The sequence below is a fragment of the Mastomys coucha genome, unplaced genomic scaffold (assembly GCF_008632895.1).
Source record: "Mastomys coucha isolate ucsf_1 unplaced genomic scaffold, UCSF_Mcou_1 pScaffold12, whole genome shotgun sequence".
Classification (NCBI taxonomy): Eukaryota; Metazoa; Chordata; class Mammalia; order Rodentia; family Muridae; genus Mastomys; species Mastomys coucha.
The window spans coordinates 7,000,669-7,024,386 of NW_022196894.1; the positions used below are offsets into that span (position 1 = coordinate 7,000,669).

A 23,718-nucleotide genomic window follows, 5' to 3' on the forward strand; every position below is an offset into this window, starting at 1 on the left:
GCTGGGGAGATGGGGGTGGGGTGGAGTTGGGGGGAGGTAGGGGGTGAGTGGGGGGGCAGGTGTAGGATCCCCTTTTGCTGACTGCAAGGTCTTTGTCACCACAAGCCTTAGGGCAAGTCGCTTGCTAGCTCCAAGCCTCTATTTCTTCATCTGTAAAGTATGAGCATGTCAATGGATCATGTGTCATACCCTCACCCCAAGAAGAGCCCACTGGAGAGCCCTGCAGTGCAGGCTTCTGGGCAGTCCATCAGCATTCCAGCCAGTGCTCACACTGCCACCTTCTGGAAGACCTTGGCATAGCATCTCCAACTTCTAAATTGTTTTCAGCAAGTCTGGTACTAGAGGACTGAGAGGGGAACTGAATTTGGACCAGAGCCCCAGTCATTCAGCTCTGCACCCCCAGCTCTTGGCTAACCATACGGGAAAGGATTTCCTTCCCCAAGTCTAGGAAAGGGGTCTTTCATCCACCTCTACTGAGGCGGCCACTCCTATACCCTTCCAACCAGGTCCTCTTTGTGTGATGAATGAGTTGTGCCCTGCACAATTCATAATGTATGTACTTGTTACCGACACTAGGTTTTGCCAAGTGTTCAGGATTCCCTAACATGGGTGTCTTGGGGGGCGTGGAGGTCAGGAAAGTCTAGGCCATACAGGCAGGTGCCTGTGGCCAGGAAGGCACACTACTATTGTCGCTGAGAGCAGATACCAAACAAAGACGTCTAACTTAAGGAAGGAAACAGCTCTTTGGGCTCACAGTGTGAGGTACAGCCCATGATGGTGTGAGGGTATGTGGCAGGAATGTGAAGGCGACCAGCCGGTCCCATTGCGTCTGTAGCCAGGAAGCAGAGAGCAGTGAATGCTGGTCTCAGCTTGCTTTTTCCTGTTAAATTTTTTAAAAATATTATTTGTGTGTGTGTGTGTGTGCATGTGCGTGTATTGTGTGTTTGTGCACACGTGTGTGCGTGTGTGCGCGCGCGCATGTGTGCGTGTACACGTGCGTGTGTGCACGTGTGTACACGTGCATGTGTGCACACGTGTGTGTACACGTGTGTATGTGCACGTGCGTGTATTGTGTGTTTGTGCACACGTGTGTGCGTGTGTGTTGTGTGCGTGCGTGTGTGTGTACACGTGCGTGTGTGCACGTGTGTGTGTGCGTGCACGTGTGTGTGTGTGTGTATGTGTGTGTGTGTTTGTTGTCTGCATCTCCACCTTTATGGCAAACGCACACACAGTACCTGCAGTGCCCAGGAGATGATAGTAGGTCCCCGGACTGGACTTACAAATAACTGGCTTATGGCTATCTCATAATACTGAATACGTTCATTCTAACTTCAAAGGCCCCAGAGTTTCCAGGTTTTCTTCTTCCCATGGCCAACACAACTTACCTTCTATGGTATCTCATATGGCCCTCAGCAGTTTCTGTGTCACATTGTGAGACTTGGCTGACATATAGCCCACAGCATAAACCAAGAACCCACCTGCTCTCCCTACAGTGACCCCTCCTACCAACTCTACAAATGAGCAACAGTGTGGGTAGGAAACAGAGTGGCTAGAAAGAGGCATGTGTTTGAACCTGGGAATCTGTCCCCCTTATAGTCTCCATGCTTTGGGCAGAGAAAGACCTCTCTCCCTCTCCCCCTTCCCTCCTTCTCCTTTTCCTTCTCTCCCCTTCTCCTTCTCTCCTCTCTTCTCTCTCCTCTTTCCCATCTCCCCCTCTCTCTTTCCCTCTCCTTCTTCTCTCTCCCTCCTTCCCTCCCTCCCTCTCTCCCTCTCTCCCTCTCTCCCTCTCCCTCTCCCTCTCCCTCTCTCTCTCTCTCTCTCTCTCTCTCTCTCTCTCTCTGTGTGTGTGTGTGTGTGTGTGTGTGTTTGTGTGTGTGTGTGTTTTACTGAGTGTGAAGCCCAGAGCTGCTTCATATATACTAGACAAGCATTCTACTACTGAGCTATAACCCCAGCCTTCTTAACTTTCTGTTTTTGAGGGGCTGTGGAGATGGCTCCGCAGTTAAGAACACTGGCTGCTCTTGCAGAGAACCTGGATTCCATTTCTATCTAACACCCACATGGTGGCTCACAACCATCTGTAAACTCCACTCCCAGGGGAATCTAATGTCCTTTTCTAGCTTCCCCAGGCACTATACCTATATGAAGCACAGTCATACATAAAGGCAAGACACCCAATACACACATATAGTGTTTTTTTTTTTTTTTAAAAGTTCTAATTTGAGATAGGGTCTCATGTATCCTAGGCTGGCCTGAACTTGTAATCTCTCCGCCTCAGTTTCCTAAGTAGCTGGCATTAGCCACCAAGCCCAGTGTACAACTTACTGCCCATGCTGTTGTATCTTGAACTCACTGTGGAACTACAAATAAGTGGCCTCAACAATCTGGCCTCAATTAGTCCATCTGTAAAATGGGACAGTAGGGCCTGCCTGGGGATGTAGCTCAGTTGTTAGAGTGCTTGCCTAGCATGTAAGGCCTGGGTTCATTCCAGCCACAGCACTGCATACACTGGATGTGATGTATTGTAACCCTAGTACTCAGGAGGTAGAGGCAGAAGAATCGGAAGTTAAAGATCATCTCTGACTACATACCAAGTTCTAGGCCAGTATGGGGATACATGGGACCTTGTCTTTAGATAGATAGATAGATAGATAGATAGATAGATAGATAGATAGATAGATAGACAGACAGACAGACAGACAGATAGATAGATAGATAGATGGATGAATGGAGCAGTAATCTCACTTGACAGTGGCTATTGCCTGGCCTGAATTGGCCCAGCACCCAAACCCTCTTCCTTCCTCTGTCCCCGGCAGCTTGTACAATAATTGCATCTGTGACAAAGGAGCGAAGAGCCTGGCACAAGTACTTCCGGACATGGTGTCCCTGCGGGTGATGGAGTGAGTGGGGACTGGGTGGTATTTGGGGAGGCAGAGGATCCCCCACCCGCATGGTGAGAAGGGTTGAGGTGGGAGTTACCACGCCTCAGGATGGGTCTCTCTTCAGTGTCCAGTTCAACAAGTTCACGGCTGCCGGAGCCCAGCAGCTGGCCTTCAGCCTTCAGAAGTGCCCTCAGGTGGAAACGCTGGCGTAAGTCACATTGCCCCCGGGGCTGGAGTATGTGAGTGCCTCCAGAAGTCAAATCCCACCCCTGCCAACTAGAACCTGATCCTGGGATGTCAAGTGGTTTGCCTGCTGACCTCGGGGATGAGGATGCTGGCTCCTGCAGACAGCACTTAGTTAGTGTTAGACATGTTAGTCGAGAGATAGTAAAACATTTTTTTGGTTGGGGGTGGGGTCTCTTGAAGATGACTGTCTCCCAAGTGCTGGAATTATAAGCATGCACTGCCACATCCAATTTCATGTGGCAACAGGGACCAAAGTCAGGACTTGGTGCATGCTAGGCAAGCAGGCCACCTCCTGAGCCATGTCCCCATCCTAAACTTTTAGGACAATGTTGTCACACAAAACACTCAATGAATATTTTCATCAAGATGAATCATATGAAATTGCCTAATCCAGTCATTCTTAGAACATAAAAAAAATCAAATTCATCTTTTGTTTGGTTTTGAAATTGTACTTGAACTCATGATCCCCCTGCCTCAGCCTCCTGAGTGTGGGTCTATAGATGTATGTGCTTTGCCCAACTTTAAACTTATTCCTATTAAGCCACAGTGATGTTTGATGTCCAGCACCTTCTGCTATTCAGATGGCTTTGATCTGCACAGTTGTGCCCGCCTTCTCAGATAGATGGTGGCATCTTCCTTTCTTGTTGTGACCATAACAGAGGCAAAAGAAAGGGAGGAAGGCACAGCTGCACTCATAGTCACAGGGATGCAGTTTATTGTGCCTGGCTGCAGCTGCTCACGTGCTGGCAGGGAGCAGTTAGCTGCCAGAACTGGCCAGGCTCTTACCTTCAAAGATCCATCCAATGTGACCTACTTCTGCCAGCCATGCCCTGCCTCCTAAAGATGCCACAGCCTTCAAACTAATGTCCCAGTCTGGGAAGAAAGCATTCAAGACATGAGCCTGTAGAGGATGGACCGAACTGAAACCACAACAGCATCTACCTTAGTGAACGGGAATATGGCAGAGTAGACATTTCCAAGGTCACACAGCAAACTGGGACTGAAAAGGGCTCCTAACATTCTGTTCTCCTCATGCTGGTCTGTACCCTGCCAGATGGGATGTGCTTAAGGCTCTAGACAAAGTAGGTGGCAGGGCTTGTGAATAGCTGGCCTCAGGTGTCTTGCTACGTTTCCTCTAACCTGACCCTGTGGTCCCACGTCTCCTCTGCAGAATGTGGACACCCACTATCCCCTTTGGGGTTCAAGAACACCTGCAGCAGCTGGATGCCCGGATCAGCCTGAGATGACCCTGCTGTACTCTGGACAAGGTAACCATGTTGGACTTCAGGAGCGGGACCAGCAGGGACATCTGGGTCATTGTCCTTGTAAAGGGGTGACTAAAGGCATCAAGCAAGGCTGGCTGGGTGTCCTGGATCCATGTGTCATCTGGAGCTATCCTGTCTCCAAATTGGCAGGTGTTCTTCAGACTGTGGGGACTAGGCCCAAGGAACCTCCCTGAGGTCAGACTTAAAGACCAGGGAAAAACAGGCTGAACCAGTCTCCTATAATCCCCATCCTTGGCATTAGGAAGTCCTTCCTTTGAAGCTTTATGTCTTTCTTGTTGCTGTTTCATCTTCAAAGGAAATTAATCCATTTCCTGCCAGCAACATGAAGACAATTGTCCCCTCATCCTGTGTCTGGCTACTCTTCCCTTGGCCTACGTTGCAGTTGTCCTCCAGCCCCTTCTTCAGTCCCCCACATTGTGACAGCTCCTATTCTTCTGTTGAGGATGCTTCTCTGGAAGCTCACTGAGTCACCTGCCTCTCCTGATCTCCCACAGCATGCACTCTGGGGACACTGAGCATGCTGGACCTTGAACTGGGTACTATGGACTCAGCTCTTCTGTAGGCCATATCCCATAAGAGTCAGCATCCTGTCACCCTGCCCCTGCAGGCTCAGAGTTGGGCCCTGCCTACATGAGGAATGGACACGTCTTGCTCCTCTGCAGGCTCCAAGACTAGCTCCAGGCTCTTAAAGAGCCAGGTACGAAGACAGCCCCATTCTGCGGCTGTGAGCGCTGGCAGACAGACCTGGGGCTGCCTTCCACGGGTTCACCCAGGAGGCTGAAGGCCTTCTCTTTGATATTCCAGGACAGAGTGAGGAAATGAAGCATCCAAGTGCCTGCCTGTCCAGGGTAGGCCAGCCTGGTGAGAAAGCATGTCTTCCCGCTGCTCCCAACAGGGCCTCCCGGAGGTTCTGAAGATGCTAAGGGCAACACTGGCCTGCAGACCTCTAGATGTGACAGGGGGCCTATGGTAGATATTTTCACTTGTGGCACTGTTTCCATAAACTTTAGGTCAAAGCTGAGTCAGGCGTGGCCCAGACCCTGGATGTGAACCAAGAACCAGGGAATGGTCCGCCTCAGGGCTGCTGCAGGGCTTGGTCTATCCCACAAGTCCCATCTGAGGACACCTTCTGCCCCATCTAATGCAACAAACAAAACAAAACAAAACAACAGCCAAACTACAATGACTTAAAACAATCCACACTCTGCAGCCAGGCAGGCTCAGCCATTTCCACCAAGACAGAAGTCAGGCTGGAATCATCTTGAGTGTATGTCTAGCATGTGACACAGGTTGCTGGCTGGGAGCCCCGAGTCCTTAATGAGACAGCTGGCTGGCACTTGCCCTCCTCGTAGCATTATAGCTATGTTATAGGGGGACCACCCAGAGAGGAGAAAGCGAGGAGACACAAGCCAGCAGAGACAGTCTGTAGACTGTTCAGAACAGGCCTGGAGGCCACACCGCATTGTTTCTACAACACTCCGCACGTGCCCACGTGCATACCACACAGCCTACCACTGCTGAGATCTGCCTTCCCTGCAAAGATCTTCAGAGCCTCCGAAGATACAATGAAAAGTTCCTGGACCTGAGGACTGAAGCAGTGACTGCTGTACAAAGTGGAGTGTTCTCCCCTACTGCCCTGCTGCATCCTGGGAGCAGTTCTGTATAACCGAGTTGGCCAGCTTTGGCTACAGCTAGCCCAAAGGGCTTGGCAGTACCAGTGCTGCTGTTCCTGTTATCTCTGGGACACTACCTTTGAGCTCAGGCATCATTGATCCCTCCACCGGGACAGTGACAGCTTGCTTTCTTGTCTTGGCAGAGGGAGCTGTCTAGGTCGCTCCACCATGCCAGCCCTGATGCCAGCAAGACTGGCACATCCCAGGAAGTGGGAACTTTGGTAGAGGGCTTGGGGCTGGGGTGGTCTGCGTGGCTGCTGCGGGTGATTCTTGAAGAGACAGATCCAGCTGCAGCTCAGGCTTACATTATGAACTGTTAGAGCCTCAGGCTCAGGGTGGCACATGGAAGTCCCATTTGTGTGGCCACAGAGGACAGCACTGAGGCACTCTCCAAGGCAGACGTCTGCTGTACCTGTCAGAAAGGAAGGCAGATCTGTATCGCTGCTTTTGGTCTGTCTGAAAATGCCAAAAAAAAAAAAAAAAAAAAAAAAAAAAAAAAAAAAAAAAAAAAAAAAAAAGTCTCTCATTACTCTATGTTAATGGCTGCCATCTTCTAATGCGTTGATTAAGTAAGGCACATATGTCCAGGGACATAGTAAATGTTCAACATATCTCACTGGTTCTTGATCCTGTGTGCTGGTAAGCATTCTTAGGCCCTTTGGCTCCAAAGGATTGCACAACACCAACTTCCAGCTAAGCTGCCTGGTTTCATGCTCTATTTTGACATATATGCAAGGCAAGTTTCTTCTGTGCCTCAGCTTCCTTATCTGTAAAATGGGCAAAGTCACAGTATCTTCTCTCTTGGGTTATGTAAAGGCTCAATGTAGAAACAATATTAATAAAATGGGTCAGCAAAATGGCTGAGGGGTAAAGCAAGCCTGGTGACCACACTATGGAAGGGAGAACTATCAGAACAAGTTCTCCTCTGAAAATTTCTGTGCACTGTGTATGCACTGGAGCTACAGGTGGTTGTGAGCCTCTATGTTGGTGCTGGGAACAGAACTCGGGTCCCCTGAAAAGGCAGCCAGTGCTCTTAATCACTGAGCCATTTCTCTAGCCCATTTAAAAAAAAAAAAAGAGTTGAAACCAATGCCTGGTACAGGGGATCTGATGGCCTCTTGTGGACTCCATGGGCACTGTGTGGACTTGGTGCACATACATACACAGGCAAAACACTCATACATATAAAGAAATCTTGAAAAACACAAAGGTCATGTGTGATGACATACACCTTTAACCCAGCACTTGGAAAGCAGAGGTAGGCAGATCTCCGTGAATTCAAGGCCAGCCTGGTCTATGTTACACAAGGAGGCTCTGCCTTAATAAATAAAAGCCCAGCACACAGCTCAAGGCAGGAGCTCCCAGCCTTTCTTCCACACCGTGTTTTACTCCTGCCTCTACCTGGAATGTCCCTTCCCAGACTCTATGTGGCTGATTTCCTGCAGGACTCTCTGCAGGATGGACCCTACTGCAGATCTGTCTGTCTCTTGTCTCTCTGCGCCCCACTTTCCCACCCCACCTCAATATTTTCTTTCTCGAACTTTTGTTGTCTGCCTGGGTAGGATGTGAGCTCTAGGGAATCAAGGGATTTTTCTGATTATCTCTGGGCTCTCTACGTCAGGAGCCTTGTTCATAGTAGGTGTCCAGTAAATGTGAGAAGGATGGCTAATCTTCACTCAGCACAGCCTCATGTTAGGCATTCTGTAATGTGCACTGAGGACACACGTGAACAAGATGCTCTAGGTTCCTGTGCTGGAAATCTTGCATTTTAGTAAACTTAAGATGCCTCCTGGACAGAGCTGCTGGGTGTGACTGGCCAGGCTGTGCACTCCGAGAAGGCTCCTGGGCAGTGGGCACGCGAGGGCTGCACCAGAGTGGGACCTGGAGTAGAACAGCAGCAATTTAAAGAACCTTTTGGTAATTAGCATGGTGCCATCTCAGGAGGTAGATAAGTTGCGGGTCCCATGGTAGAAAGTTGGCATTCATGGGGAAGGAGTCAACATACTGGCTTTGCTGTGACCCCTGTGAAGGAGCCCTGTGGGTATGGGCATGCTGTGACCCCTGTGAAGGAGCCCTGTGGGTATGGGCATGGCTTGTTAGAACAGGTTAGCAGGCCCCACTTGTGATGCAGACAACTCTAGGGGGATTGGCAGGCTGCCCATGCAGTACACTTTCAATCTAAACCTCTCCTTAGGCCCTGACTTTCTTCCAGGCCTTTCTCCAAGGGAGGATGTCTCTTTTCCTGTTATGTGTGGCTGCCCCTAGAGCCAAAAAACCCTGCCATCTTGGGAAATTCAGCTGCACAAAATTCAAACTTCTCTGTCACAAAAAGCTCATGCCATCATGGAGGTGAGGAGGGCCATAGGACCCTCCCACGAGTGCCCAATCATTCGCCTCTGCTGTATGCAATGCTGCCCTAATTGCACATTGCTTTGGGGTGGGGCTACAACTATATTCTAAACAAGTTTAGACTAGGGAAGAGGGCTCCATTTTTTGTGGGTTTTGGAGACAGGATCCAATGTAGGCCAGGCTGACCCCTAACTGGACACATAATTGAGGATGACCTTGAACCTCTGATCTTCCTGCTTTCACCTTTGAACTTCTGATCCTTTGTCTCTGCCTCTGGAATACTGGGATATAGACATAGACCACTGTGCCTGTTTTATGTGATGCCGGGACCTAGGGCTTTGTGCAAGCCAGGTAAGCATTCTATCAAATGAATTATATTCCTAGCCTCTTCCCCATTCTTTAAGGCAAGGTGTCACTATATATCCCTGGCTGGCCTGGAACTCACTTAGACGTGTGGGGCAAGGTCAGAGGTCTGCCTGCCTCTGCTTCCTGAGCACTGGGATTGAATGTATGCACCACTATGCCCACTCTCTCTCTCCTCCTCAATGGAGGTGAATCCTAGGCTCTATGCGTAGGACAGCACACAGCCACTGCTATGAGACTCAGACCCAAGTTCCCCAGGACCCTCTAGCTTTTTACCATAACTGGGGCTTTCAGAAGATGAGAGAAAGCAGCCTTTCTAGAGTGAGTTTCCTAGTCTCTGATTGCATCTCCAGCAAACTGTCAACCATGATGCCCAGTCTCCAAAAATCATGCATGCACGCGGACACACACAAACACACACACCAGCAACCAGACAAGGCAAAGGAGATTGGAGTTGCTTACATTTTTTTTTTTTAATGAAATAAGTCAGCCTCTAAGTATTGCTTTTACAGGTTTATGGAAATCAAGGATCTATACCATTCACACTATGCACACCACTCACACTTCCAAAAATAGATTTCTAGCCAGAGACAGCATGGCCTTCCCCAGTGCAGTATCTCAGTTCTGTCAACCGGGAGAGGTTAAAGCCTGTCTGGGCCCTGGCATAGCCCTCTTCAGAGTGACTCCCTGAAACTATGATCAACAGTCTTGGGTCTGAAGTCTTCCCAGCTTAAGGCCAACTGGCATCAATCGGTGCTGATGGGAGCGGCCTGAAGATGAGTTCATTTGCCACTTCAGCTCTCCATGTCCTTCCCAGAGGTTAAGAGGGGGAGGCAGGTGCAGCTGGGGGTGAAGTGCAGAAAGGTGATGTCCAGTTGGGTTCCTGTAAACATCCATCACAAAGGTAGCGAGTCACAAGCCAGATCCAGGACAGTGGAGAGCCGGGTGGCAGGTGAGGCCTTCGGAGGGCCTGGCAACTCCCCATCCTGGCGCTGAGTCCTCACTTCTCCTGGCAGATGCCTGGGTTGGGGTAGGAACCCAGCTGTTGGCACAAGCAGGCCTAATCAAGAAGACAAAGAACAGTCATCATCAGGGCCAAGGCACCTCTGACCGGGGCTGTCTCCCTGCAGCTCAGGCGGGGCAGGGGAGCCTTGCTCTCATCCTTAGCTTCTAGACTCTCCAGAGTACCATGCTCAGGCTCGGGTAGCTTTTCCTCTATCTTCCTCCCTCTCTTATAAAAATAATTTCCTAATTTTTTAAAATTTATCTATCTTTTAAAAAAATTATCTATATTTTATGTGCATTGGTGTTTTGTCTGCATGTATGTTTGTGTGAGGGTGTCAGATCTTGTAGTTACAGACAGATCTAAGCTGCTGTGTGGGTGCTGGGAATTAAACCTAGGTGTTCTGGAAGAGTAGTTAGTGCTCTTAATTGCCAAGCCATCTCTCCAGCCCCTTAAGAATAATTTTTAATTCTGTGACAAGTTCATATATGTATATAATGTAGCAGGACATTTCTTCCTCATTTCCTTCATATTGTCTTTCCTCTACTCTCTCCTCTTGCTTTTCACTTTAACATCTCTTTTCATGGTGACTGAGTGGAGCTGGAGATGCCTGCATGAACATGGTTGAAGAATTATTTGCAGGAACACAGGAAACTGACTAGCAGCTACACACCGCTGAAGAAAATGACTCCCACTCCACCAGCAGCCACTAACCGCCAACAGCACCTTAGCTAGGGCAAGGTCCGCTTGAGCCGCCTCTCCTACCCTATTTCCTGTCATTTCCTGCTGCTTTTTGTTTCTGAGGCAGGGCTTTATGTAGATAGCCCAGGATAGCCTTCAACTTCTGATTCTTCTGCCTCCACCTCACAAGTGCTGGGACCTTATGCACTGCTGGCAATGGAACTCGGAACTCGGGGTGGGGTGGAATGCATGCTGAGCAAGCATTCTACCAACTGAGCTACATCCCTAGCTCCCAAGGGTGCTTGTTTCCAGTTCTTATTAATGAACTTGCTTCACTTCTATGATTTTGGAGAACCATGGTGGTTTTCCATGGTAAAGGAGGGCTGGCCAGGTGCTCAAGGCGAGGAAAAAGATGCTAGGGTCAGAGAAGGATCTCAGCCATAAGGGAGATGGAGTGGGGGCAGCTGAGTAAGCTCCAGGGAGCGGACAGTGCCTCACATCTCACCGGGAAAGCACTGTGCTTACAGGAAGATACCCAGTCAACTCTGTGTTCCTGCTTGGCCCTTCACCCATGACGCAGCATCACGTCTAAGTCCTGGCTCTGTGTCAGGTTGTCTCCTCCAGTACCCTCAGTCCCATGTTTAGCTGTCCTTTTAGCCCGTCTCAGACTCTTCCCTCTACAAACACCCCTGAGCAGCCTGTGTAATCACCTCTGTGAAACATGCAGTGTGCCCTGCTGATGACATTCAGGGGGCATGGGGCAATCACTGGCATCATAGATTTAGCAGTAGCTTTGGCCCTCAACCAGCAAAAGCTGGCAGTATCTCCAGTCAATCATGGCTGCTAAAACTGTCCCCACCTGTTTCCGAGAGCCACTAAGCAGGCATGACCATTCCCACCTGGAACTGTACCTCTTCACATTTTACAGGTTGCAAAGCAAAGGCTTAGAGAAAGCAGGGTGAGATGCCTGCAGTTTGCACAAGTAGTGCAGGCAGAGCTGGCACTGTACTGGTAACAAATGGGGACAATCACAATCAGGGTTGCCACTGCACCTGGAGTCTTGTCATGCAACATGTCCCTTTCTTCTGTATACCTTCCCCAGCCCTGGGTACCCTGATCCTGAGACCTCTGTCGTGTTTCCAGAGAATGACTGGCCCCCAGTTATAAGAACAAGAGAGTTAATGGCTTCCATAGCAAGCTGCTTTCCACCAGTGACTACCAGGAAGGTAGTGTACCAACACCCCAGCCCTGTCACTGGTACCTGGGGTGACATCAAAGCACCCCATCCTGGCCTCTGGGGCTTCTGAGCAGGACTGAGCTCCAGACTACAGTGGTAGCCTGCTCAATGCCCACCTGGCCTATCTTGCTGGCCTCACTTCCCACTCTCCACATGGAGTTCCTAAGATCTCCTCCCAAATAAACCCAAGGGTTCCTGGGTGTCTTCACCCTCCTTACCAGCCCATGAGTTGATGATGTCATGTCTGTTGGATAGATAAAGACATCAAGGCTCAGAAAGCATAAGATACTCATCGAAAGATGCTCAGCTCAGAAGTACTGAGATCTGCCTAGCTGCAGTGTCCTGGCCTTGTGTTTCCAGCACTAGGAAGCTAAGGTCAGAGAATGACAGGTTAGAGGCCAGCCTGGGATACAGGGTAAGACTGAGTTTGAGGCCAGCTGGACCATCTAGTATGACCCTGTTTCCACAAACAGAACAAGTGCTGTGTACCACCAGTTCCTGTTCCCATTTTGCACGCCAATGTTTTACATGCTGGGCTCCGAGCTAGAAGACAGGGGCCAGACACTGTGCCAAGTTGTGAGCAACTTTAGCTTGAAACCACCCTCCCAAAGATGGGATGAGATGTGAGCACCACTGGAGATCCATACAGGGCTGCGCTGCACAGGAAGGGCACCCCATCCACAGGGAGATGAGGCATAGCTGTCTCCTACGGGAGACATGGCAGGGGTTGGAGCTATATGCTGAATTTCTCCCATCCCAGACTTATCTGCTGAAGGCCAACTGGGAATATACCCTACCACATCAGGAACCTTCTCTGGTTCCCACTGACCACCCCCACCCTGCCAGACAGGTCTTCCACCCTTTTGCCCCCTCCCACCTGCCCAGAGAACCTGTGGAAAGAAGGGGCTGTAGCTACATTGGGGCTTCCAGAAAGGCTTTCTGAGACTCTTGTCCCAATCACACCAGAGCCTGCTTGTGGCTGCTCTTCCTTCTAACGAACCTTGGGGAGACAGGGCAGTCTTGAAAGCCTTCATGTTCAGAAGCCTGCAGCAGAATAATTTCCTGAGATTCCCCCTCCTGGGTGCCTACTGCAGGGATGCCCCAGCCCGGGGTAGGGATGGGGCAGAAACCACAGAGGCCTCACTTCCTGCCAATCCTGTGACTGCACAAGACTGCAGCTGCTGGTCTGACCGAGCCTTTTGCCCCAGGATCACTGTCCCTTTGCCTGCACCCTGAACCCTAGTTCAAGTAGGGCGCTGCTGACTTCCATGTCATTTGCTGAGTCTGTTAGTGACAGTCAATGATGCCAGGTGCCTGTTCACTCAAGTTCTTCTCCTTTAAAGCTTCCCCCCCCTTTTTTTTTTGTATAGAATAGAGTTTATTTAGGGCATGGGGAGGGGAGTTAAGAGAGTAGTAGAGGCAGGGAAAGGCAGACAGAAGGAGGGAGTAGAGAAATGGAGGCCGGCCAAGACCACATGGAGAGAGGGGGGAAGGGAATAGGAAGAGAGGGGGAACAAGGGGTTAAGAGGCAAGAGAGGGACAAGAGCGTAAGAGTGCATGAGAGCTCTTTTTTTGCTCTTAAAAGACAATTTAAGAACTGGAGAGATGGTTCAGTGGTTAAGAGTGTCTGCTGCTCTTGCAGGGGACCCAGGTTCTGTTCCCAGCACCCACATGGTGGTTTAGAATTACCTGGAACTCCAGTTCCAGAGAATACAATGCCCTCTTCTGACCTCCACAGTCCTCTACATGTACATGGACTCACATAGGATGCATAAAATAAATTTTTTAAAAAGTTGATTTAAAGAAACAATTATATAAAAATTAATTCAGGGGCCATCAATGTGGCTTAGCTGATAATGCACTTGCTGCCAAGCCTGACTTCCTTAGTTTGATCCCAGGATCCACAAGGTAGAAGGAAAAAAACAACTTTTACAAGTTTCTTTCTGATATCCACATGTGCACCATGGCATACCCATGCCCACCCCTGCATATATGAATAAATGTTAAAAAAAAAAAAAAGAAGAAAAAAGGTGAAGGTGGTTGGTGGAAAGCAGAAAACTGCCTTCTCAGGGCATGGACTTAGTGCTTGTCTTAGACAGCCTTCTAGAAACCCATGGCATACCCCACTTTCTCCACATACCCAAAATGCATGGCTTGCCCAGCGCAGCAGACATCTGGGATCTCTGTGCTAGAGGCAGACTGTGCAGCAGGAGGCCTCTTTGGCTGGAGGCCAAGGGTGTGTTAACAATCTGGCCACTTCTCTGGCAGCTGCAAGGATAGAAGAGGAGAGAAGGTTCCTATCTCCATACAGGACGGGGGCAGTCCTGCGTGAGAGCCGGCGTCTAGGGCCTGAATTCCACCCCCAGGCTGGCTGTGCGAGCTCATTACTAACGGCCATTCTAGTGTGTCTGCAGCAATTCTCTGTATTTGCCTGCCCAGGAGCTCATGAAGTTGTCACACACCACCTGGACATTACTCATTCAGACAGTCTGAGTATCCCCTACTAGAATACCTGGACCAGAGTGTTTTCGCTTCTATGATATTAGAGTACAGTAATGAAATACCTGGAGGAACTGAAGCAAGTCTAAAATAGACTGCATCTACCTGCCAAGGCATGAATACGGAGGTCTGAGGACAGTTTTCCTGAGACTGGTCTCTTCCTCCCGGGTATGTCCTAGGGCTCTAACTCAGGTCATTAGGCTTGGCAGCAAGTGCTTTCACCTGCTGAGCCATTTCACAAACCCCAACAACGTAGTTTTCTGCAACTATTTTTTTCCCTCTCTGAGACAGTTTCACTCTGTAGCATGGGCTGGACTAGAGCTCTGATGCTTCTGCCTCAGCCTCCCCAGTGCTGAAATCAGAGGTACTAGCCACTTCACCTGGCCCAATTCAAGAGTATTTTTATTATTGTTTTGATGTATGGTCTTACTACAACTATTAGCTGGCCTCAAATTCATGATGATTTTGCCTCTGTCATAACTATGAAAAAATAACCCAGCACTTGTAATTAAAAAAAGGTAATGGGGTAATGCCAAGGAGACAGTAAAGAGGACACCTATAGCCAGAGAAAGGAAAGAGCAGGAAGGTCAGGGCACCATGAGCCTGACTCCTCTGGTACCTCCCAGGGACTCTTCCAGCCTAGCACCTCACTTCAGAAATGCTGGCCAATTGTGGATGGCTCATAGGTGGGCATCTAAAGTGAGTCACTGACCTGCCCCAAGCCTCAGTTTCCCTCAGTACCTACTGAAGCCTGCCAAGTGACCATCCCAAGGTGATGCAGGGAAGCTCTGTGGGAGAGGCAGCCAGCTCTAACCTCTCAGCCAAGGAGGCCTTCAGGGACGCAGGATGATAGCTGCAAGCGCAGCTCAGCTGACTCTCAGTGGGTACCAAGCATCACCAATCCCAGTCTGCTTCACAGGCAGTCCACAGTGATGCTCTCTTATGGTTACTGGCCCCAGAAGAGTGACAAACCCCAATAAAGGGGGGCTCCTGGGGTAGGGGTCTCCTGGTCTAACACATCACACGGTGCTGCACATATCATTAACAAGTCACCTACACATCACTCACTAACCCAAAGCCTCTAGGCATGTGCCATTATTCCCAATTTACAGACAAGGAAACTGAGAACTGGGGGAGGTGATGTCAGTCATCCAAAGTGTTGGTAGAACTACTGGAGTTTAAACCTCAAATGAGTGTGACTACAAAAACTTTAGGAAACAACTTTAGGGGTTACATAAGCTGGCTGGAACAATCACACATCCATACCAAAAACAGACTGCTCTGCTGTTCTTGGTCAAGCCTTACTACTTCTCAGAGAAAGTTCTAGGTTGGTGCTGGGAACTTTCATCTAGTTGTACTAGCTCAACACATAAAGCAGGTCTTGGCCCTCACCATTAGCTGGCTTCTCGTCGTGACATAGCATTCATTTAAAAATAGATCTGCACAGTCTGGGAGTGCACCTCTGTAGTAGGGTATGTATTGAGGATGTGTGAGGCACTAGGCTGGATCATCAGAAACACCTTAAAAAAAAAAAAAACAGTAAAATACAGTCCAGAGGGCCTGGGGCTGTAGTTCAGTTGGCAGAGTGCTTCCCTACCATTCACGAAGTGCTGGTTTCCATCTACCTACACTAGCACTGTGGTACACATCTACATGCATAAAGCAGGTGCAGTGACCTGAGACTACAGCCCCAGCATTTGGGAGGTGGAAGCAGCAACAGAGGAAGCCCAAAGCCATGGGGGGGGGGGTGAGGGGTGGGGAGGCGAGACAGGAAGCACAGAGCCAAACAAAGTCCACATGAGAAAACAGACTCTTTTGTTGCTGCTGTTCTTCAGTTTGCTTGTTTGGATTTGTTTTTTTTTGTTTGTTTGTTTGCTTGTTTTTCGAGACAGGGTTTCTATGTGTAGCCCTGGCTAACCAGGAACTCCATTTGTACACCAGCTTGGCCTTGAATTCAGAGATCCTGCCTCTGCTGCCCGAATGCTGAGGTTAAAGGTGTGCCCAACTTTTTTTTTTTTTAACCAAGGAAGCACTAAAACTCTAAAAGGAAAAGCATTATTCACCTTAAACTCTAAAAGGAAAAGCATTATTCACCTTAAACTCTAAAAGGAAAAGCAGTAACTAAGCCATGCAGAGACCTGGCCCATATCACCAAAGCTAACGGGGCCAGCATGGAAAAGGTGACAAACGTACAGCTCACAAATGCCATACCAGCCTCTTGACAACCCCAGGCAAAGACAGCTCACATTGCCAATGTCACACCAAGACAAAGACAGGATGAGCAGTTGGTCCAGAATAAAGAAAGCAGTGACCTCAAATGTTGTACTTTTACCATTAAAGGACATTCCTGGGACAAATAAAAAGATGTGAATAAAGCCCCAGAGCAGAGTGTTCCTAAGTCCTGTCCCTGTCCAGTTGCTGATTTCAGCCAAGTGTGGTGGCACCCAACTGTAATCCAGGAGTGCTTGGGAGACAGAGCAGAGGATCAGGAGTTCTAGACCAGTTGTGGCTATAGCAGACCTCATCTCAAAAAACAATGACATCTTGCTGGTTTTGACAGGGGCAGTACAGATACCAAATGGATCTTTCTTTTAGGAAAATAACAGACCAAAATATTCAGGAACAGCGGAACATCATGCCTGCAACACACTCTCGAATGGTTTAGAATATGACTGTCCACATGTGTATGTGTGTGAGGAGAATGTGAGCTTGCACTTAGAAAATGAGCAGAAATTCTGGTTGGCAGGTAGGTTCTCTTGAAGGGAGCACAGGAGTTCTTTATACTTTTCTTGTAACTTTGCTGAAAGTGTGGAATTCTAAAATTTTTCTAAAAGATTTTTTGGAGGAGTTCGGGGTAAAAGGAGCAAGCGTGTAGATAGGATGAGCCTGGAGAGGCCATGGTTGGTGCTGGAAGTGGGCATGGGAGATGGCCAGTCACAGAAGGCTCCTCTGCTCCCTGCTGGCCACTGTGCTGGGCAAGAGACACAGCCATCTCATTTGGCTTTGGTCTCTGGGCCCCTCACTTTCTAGTCTTCAGTTTCCTTCCTTGCAATGCTGAGTTAACTCAGCAGTCAAGAGGCAGGAGCAAGAAGATCCTGAATCTGAGGCCAGTTGGAGCCACACAGTAAGAGCCCATCTCAAAAATGAAAAGTCTGTGTCTTTCAATGGGATTTTGATTCCCCAAATGCAGCTGGTGTTCTCAGAAGCTCCAGGATGAAGGCAGCAGTAATATCTAACAGAAGCCCTCCTGTTTTTTGTTCAGCTAAACAGATACCAGGGCTGGGAGGAGAGTGTGATAATGGAGGCCCCACTTTTCTGGCTGGAGTTTCCAGGCTGTGCTAATTCAGAGCCAAGGGCATGAGGCCACTGGCATCTCAGCTGGCTTGGAGACCTTTTCTTCCCAAAGGGATGGCTAGGACTACTGAAGCACTGTGACGTATGTGTGTCTCGAGTGAGAGCAGGGCATTTACCTGCCCCGTAGCTCTAGCCTTGGGCTTGCTCACCTGCCCCACAGCTCTAGACCCTCTAGCCTCACCTGCCCCGCAGCTCATCCTTAGCCTCCTTCCTGTTATTCTGCATCGTTCCTCACCCTGACCCAGGTCCACAGGTTTCCAGTGGTTCTCCCACAACTGGGATCTGAATATATGGCTGTCCCCATAGAAGTAGTGGGCATCCCAACTGGCAGTATCAAGTTCCGCTGGGTATTCTGTTGACAGTACAGGCTATAGTCTGACAAGGAAGGTTGAGAAAGTAGTCATGATCCTCAGGTGAGACACCTGAGACCTGAGAATAAGCCAGATCAAGGAAGTGGTCACCCTTACCCTTACTCCACAGCCACACTGTACCAGGCCACACAGACTCTGATGGCATCATCACCATTCCCAGGCCAGAGACTGTGTCTCTTTTACAGTCCCTCATATGGTAAGAGAGGTCCAGTAGGCACCTGCCACCTGTTACACAACTCTAAAGTAATTAACCAGGCTAAGGTTCCTCTCTAACCTAGCAGATGGGCTGTTAGCAACCCCCACCCCAATTCCAACACACACACATACACTCCCAAGGCTCTCAGGCCATGCACCCAGTTCTCTCCCCCAGCAAGCAAGGAGCTCCATCCCCTGCCCCCGGGCCACAATGAACACTCTGTAGGAACAGCAGAGATCACTTTCTAGAGCTCTAGAACCAGTGCCCTGGGGATTATGGGCATGAGAAAAAGTCTCTAGGGCCCAGATAGGTAGGAAGACAGAAGTAGAGGTGTGTGTGGAGGTATGTGGTGTGTGTGTGTGTGTGTGTGTGTGTGTGTGTGTGTGTACACTAATGGGCATGTTCTCTGAGCCCACTTTGTTAGTTTCTGGTCCTTTTGTTAGTCGTGAGACATGAATATTAATGCACAAGGCAGGTGAGGGCAGATGATTCCAGACTGGACCTACCTGTCTATAACAGTGGTTGATGTTCATGGTCCAGTTACCATGCAGGGAGGTCCAATTCTTTGTCCTCTCAACAGGGCAGATTTTCATTACCCCTGTTTCATAAAAGAGGCCACCGACATGTGGAGTTAAATGACATTCCCAATACTGTGGCTAGGCCTGCAATTTGAATCAAGAAAATCTGAGTTTAGAGTTATAGCTCTTAAGCTTGACTGTACATTGACTCCCCTCATAGGTGCTCAGGAAATGTATGAGAAGCTGAGCTATGCATTTGGACAGCAGAGGTGAGGAGCAAAAGTGGACTCACCCCATTGTTCTTGCTGAGATTCACTCCAGCCTCCACTGGCCTCTGTTTGTGTCTCCTGGTCTGGCTTGTTAGAACAAAGGTACATGTGAGCATGAGTGGGGGCTCCTGAGTATGGAGAGAGCCAGGAAGCAAGGTTGGGTCACTTCACTCCAGGTTGCTACCAGTCATCCCTCCTGCATCCTCTGGGCCTTGCTTTTCTGGCCCTGGGACCAAAGTCTTCTAGCTTGGATGGGAGGGCAGGTAGTGTAGTGTGTGGGTTTTATTAGTTTCCAGCCCTTGGTGAGGGACTTTCTACACCCTATCTTCCCTACTCCCAGGGTCAGCCAAGAGCATCCCAAAGGAATGCTTCGTGGTGTTTCTGCTCACACAGCATTTGTTGCACAGCATGTCAAAGCATTTGGGCTCTGGTTTTGAGCTTAGAATATGCCAATGTTTTCAGTTGGAAGCAGGAATGTTTCTGTTGATATGGTAAGAAGATAAAATAAGACATTTTCACCAAGTTAGACTGCCTGAGAGTCTACTTGGCTCAAAGACGGAGATGTAACTTGGGATCAAAGGGGCCAAGCCTAGACTCAGAGAAAAAGGAGGGCCAATGCTTGTTGAGTGACTACCTGTGAGAACATTCAGAAGGCCTAGAAGCAGAGCTAGTCTCCAGTCTCTACTCAGGTTCTGAATGGGTCCCAGGGATCCTCTCTCTGTCAGGTGTTCCCAGTGTGGTCTTGTCCAGTCACCTCTGACTGGACAACTAACAACATCCTCACCGGCCTCCCTCCTCCTACCCTTGCCCCTTTATTTAGTCCATTTTGCTCATGGCTGCCAGTCATCTGCCAGAACATGACTGTGTCATGCCCTGCCTAGGACTATCACTGAATGCTAACTGCTCTTGGCTATGTCATCTATGGCCCACCACTGATCTCTTTCACAAGTCATATATCTCCAGCCTCCCTTTGGCTGCTGAATGAGTCATGCCTTTCCTGGCTTGAGGTATGGGTACTAACAATTCCCTCTACCCAGAGGTCTGCTTTGCTCCAGAGGTCTCTGTCTAGCTCCTTCTATCAATTCTGGCCTCAGCTCATATTTGCCATCCCTTCAGAGAGGCCTTCTCCTACTCCATAATTAAAACAGCCTGTGCCTATTCTCCTCTTGTGGTCACTTCATACAGAGCATCTGCTAGAGGCCGGTTGCTGTACAAACAGTAGCGAGCACAGCAACATAGCCTCTAAACTTCTCACTCCTCAGTTTCTAGGTGCCTACTTGTGTTCCTTGTGTAAGGCCTGTATGCCAGGTTCCATCTGCCTTTGCTCACCGAGTACTCCATAAATAGGTATTTGTTCAATGAGAGAATGAACGTCAGGCTGGCAGGAATGCAGAGCAGCTGGTGCATGTCCTGCCTTGAACTTGGCATCTGTGTGGATACCACTAAACTTACTAAAGAGTTCTTCAAAGATATCATGCCTTGTCCCCAAGTATTTCCCGCTTACCATGCATTATTTCTACAACAGACAGACTATCTTTTCCCAAATTCCACTGTTGAAAGCCTGCTCCTGCAGTGATGGTGTGAGGGGCGATTAGGGCACAAGGGTGGAGCCCTCTAGTGGGATTAGTGCCCTTTGGAAAACTATGAGGCTGAAATGCTTGCTGTTTGAGCCATGGTTTTCTGGCATAGTACCCCAAACTAAGACACCCACTTATGGCAATGTTGGCAATCAGGTAACACAGAAGAGGAGGTAAATGCCTCCTTGGGGTGACATCAGTATCTGTTATCTAAAAGGAGCCCCTTCCCACCAGCTCCATATGCCTCTTCATTGCTACTGGGGCTCTATGACCTGCCAAATCCCAGCATTCCCCAGCTGTAGGGCTAGGCCTGCCCCGACAACACCTCACTGGACCCAATAGCTTGCCTGGCACAAACGTCCCTTGTTGGGAGACTTGGGCCAGTCTTGCTCCTTGGATTCACATTATCCTTCTAACACATAAAGCTCCTTGGCAGACGCTCAAAAGTAGGTCTTCAGTACGACCACCCTGTGGTTCCTTCTGCTGACCGTGGGGTCCTGAGAGGTCTTGCAAAGACTGCAGACAAAGCCAGCACCAGCTCAGAACTGCCTGCCGGCTCCATAGCGGCAGTCTGAGAAACTGACAGCCTCTGCGGATCTGAGCTGCAGTACCAACAACCCAAGATCTCTGAAACCTGACTCCAAATACAGCAGCAGAAAGACTGCCAAAAGGAAGTGCAGCGTCGTTTGCTGAAGGTTTCCATTCTCACAGGCTTGGCCTGAAGCCCCGGGAGTTTAGCTGGTCCCTCAAGAGGCTGCAGAGCAAAAGTAACCAGTTCCTCTTATGACACCAGCCTATCCTTTTCAGGACAAATAAGCATTCCCCATTCCCCAAAACCCCAAGGTCACCAAAAAGACAGGCTAAGTCTTGGGGGAGGAGCTGACAGCTCCACCTCAAAACGTTTTGGGTACAAAGCTTTTACACAGCCATGGGGTAAACTGCATGATTACTCCAAATGTTCATTTCTTTGGGGGAAATCTCTCCAAACACTACTATTCCTAGCATCTGAGTTAGATCCAGAGGAGGTGGCCAGAGAAATCAGAAGCTTAGAGGAAGTTAGTCTGCCCTGGGGTCACTACCTTCTCCCTCCCCGAAATACACCCCCATCTCAAGGACACTTACGGGCCTCTTCCTGGGGTCCCATCCCTGTCCAGATGGTGTTCCCAACCAATGGCAGCGGCATGATACGGGCGGCTGGTCCAGGCCAAGAGTTGCGGATGGTGGAAGGCAAGTGGGGAACAGTAATCAAGACCTTATTCCAAATATCCATCGAAGACGTCGAGCTCTGAGTCGGCATCGTAAAGGCCAGAGCCAGGGTCTGAGAGTACGCCGAGGTCCACCAGCGCCTGGTCCAAGTCCTCGGGTAGGAAGACGAGGCCCACATTGAGAACGATGTATTCCATGAGGAAGGCGTAGTAAAGGATCAGCACATTGACGAAGAACAGGCCCACGTAGAACATAGAGGGCAGCAGCGGTGGCTGCACGTAGGAGACCAGGGGGCCCAGAGCGTCCAGGTGGGCTGCGACCCGGGCGCCGGGCATGCAGGGGCCGGCGATGGGGGCGGCGGCCGGGCGATCCCAGCGACCTCAGCCGCTGCGGCGCCCGGGCGGCCGGCGAGGGGGCAGCTCGGCCATCCAGGGGGCGCCCCGGGGCTCGGTGGCAGTAGCGCTGGGCCCCCGGCGGCTTCCGAAGACGCTCCTTGATGCCCCCCCCCCCGCCCCGAGATGCTCAGGGCCGGGTCACGGAGCCCCGGGATCCGGCCACACGGGCCGCTCGCTCCTCAGAGTCCCCTAGAAGTGGCCAGCGACTCGCTTGGTGCTCCGCGCTCGCGCGCCCCCGCCACAACTCAGAGTTGAGGCCGGGTCCCCGCTGCCGTCTCCCCGAGGCGCTCCTCAGGCACCTTCGGCGCCCCCGCAGGCTCACTGCCCATCTCAGCGACCGCCGCGTCGCTCAGAGCTTCCCAGCACCGCCTACCCAGAGGCTCTTCGTTCATTGGCCAGTCGCATGCCCGCCCGCATTCATTGGCTAGCTCAATGCTCCACGTTTATTGGCTTGAGCTGTCCGGGGGCGAGTATTCCTTTGCTCCGCCCCATAAGAGGTGCTCCAGTCTCTAAGTTGCTCTTCTGCACTCGGCGCTCCCTAGACTCTGCGTCTAGAACTTAGGTATGGTGCGTCACCTTTTTGGGACTCAGTTTTCCCCCTTTTAAATGATGCCAGATGGAAAAGGAATGTCGGCAATTCCACTGAAAATCTTAGATATTTCCAAAGCGCTTTTGTTTTTTCTTTTTCACGGTATGGTAAGAAAAATTAATCATCGAGTGCCTTTGACAGCGGCATTATAGGGTTCCATGACACCCGGATGGAGAGCACCACAGCAGGTCAAATCTTCTGCCAATAAGGTTGCTTATCGCTTCCTATTACTTTGCAGTCCATGTTTTAAAAAATACCAATAATGCTATGTACATATCTGCTCAGATTTCTCTGTTCACAGACCATCCCTGTGCTTTGTCAGGAAGATGAGTTTGTTAAAGGTGCCTTCCATCGAGGTTTAAACAGTTAGGGATCAAAACCAAGGTCTTCTGTGTGCTACATTCTCAGCTTTTGAAAAAATAACAAAAAACCCAAACCCCACAAAACCAGGGTCTCACTATGAAGCCTCTGGCTGGCCTGAAATTGGCTATAGACCAGGCTGTCCCAGAACTTGTAGAGTTCCACTGCCTCTCTCTCCTGAGTGCTGGGATTAAGGCCTATCCTCAACTCTTAAAAAGGCCTTTAATCTAAGGTCACACTTAGCTTTATAGGAGCTGGACAAGGCAATGTTGGGAAAACAAGCCCCAGAGAAATGGATTCTTGAAGCTGCTGAGGAGTCTGTGACATTTTCTTTGGAGGTCAGATCTGTTCTTGTTCTTTCATGACTTTTACATGGGAAACCATTAGCCTGGTCCCGGCCTCCATCTCTCTAATTCTTGGAAGCAATGCAAACCATCATTTATTCACTTTATCAATATTCATCCAAAAATGTGCTGTGTGCAAATCTTGTCCTGGGCCCTGGAGAGAACATTGGTCTCTGACACAATTCTTTTCTTAGGACAGTCAATGGGCTGCCACAGGGGTTAAATAGCTTTGAGATGTAGAAATGAATAAATGAGAGGGTGTGGGGGCACAAAGTCTTTCTGTCCACAGAGGTTCCCACTTCCAATCTGGGAAGGAAATC

The 23,718-nt window shown here is 49.7% G+C and overlaps 1 protein-coding gene and 1 long non-coding RNA gene across 11 annotated transcripts; one reads left to right on the forward strand and one right to left on the reverse strand.

Annotated features, from left to right (window-relative positions):
* Positions 1-2,754: 2,754 nt before the first annotated feature.
* LOC116085153 lies at positions 2,755-6,959 on the forward strand. Its single transcript, XR_004116444.1, has 4 exons — positions 2,755-2,900; positions 3,007-3,090; positions 4,300-4,396; positions 5,219-6,959. It is a non-coding gene; the product is annotated as an uncharacterized LOC116085153 (long non-coding RNA).
* Positions 6,960-9,247: 2,288 nt separating this feature from the next.
* Positions 9,248-22,465, reverse strand: Dexi (Dexi homolog). 10 transcript variants are annotated; one of them, XM_031362572.1, is made up of 5 exons: positions 21,627-22,465; positions 18,647-18,738; positions 15,612-15,739; positions 13,861-13,988; positions 9,248-9,859 (listed from the first exon to the last, which is right to left on the reverse strand). In XM_031362572.1, the coding sequence occupies exon 1, from the start codon at positions 22,043-22,045 to the stop codon at positions 21,758-21,760; it is 288 nt and encodes a 95-aa protein (XP_031218432.1). In that variant the 5' UTR covers positions 22,046-22,465; the 3' UTR covers positions 9,248-9,859; positions 13,861-13,988; positions 15,612-15,739; positions 18,647-18,738; positions 21,627-21,757. The 10 variants fall into 10 exon arrangements, 9 of the variants coding, with proteins under 9 accessions (XP_031218432.1, XP_031218431.1, XP_031218417.1 ...); XM_031362571.1 differs by having other exon boundaries at positions 18,647-18,802; XM_031362557.1 differs by lacking the exon at positions 15,612-15,739 and having other exon boundaries at positions 18,647-18,802.
* Between the last annotated feature and the right edge of the window lie 1,253 nt (positions 22,466-23,718).

Excerpts from the sequence above, each read along its gene's own strand:
- Dexi (XM_031362583.1), bottom strand. The coding sequence starts at position 22,045 with ATGCCCGGCGCCCGGGTCGCAGCCCACCTGGACGCTCTGGGCCCCCTG.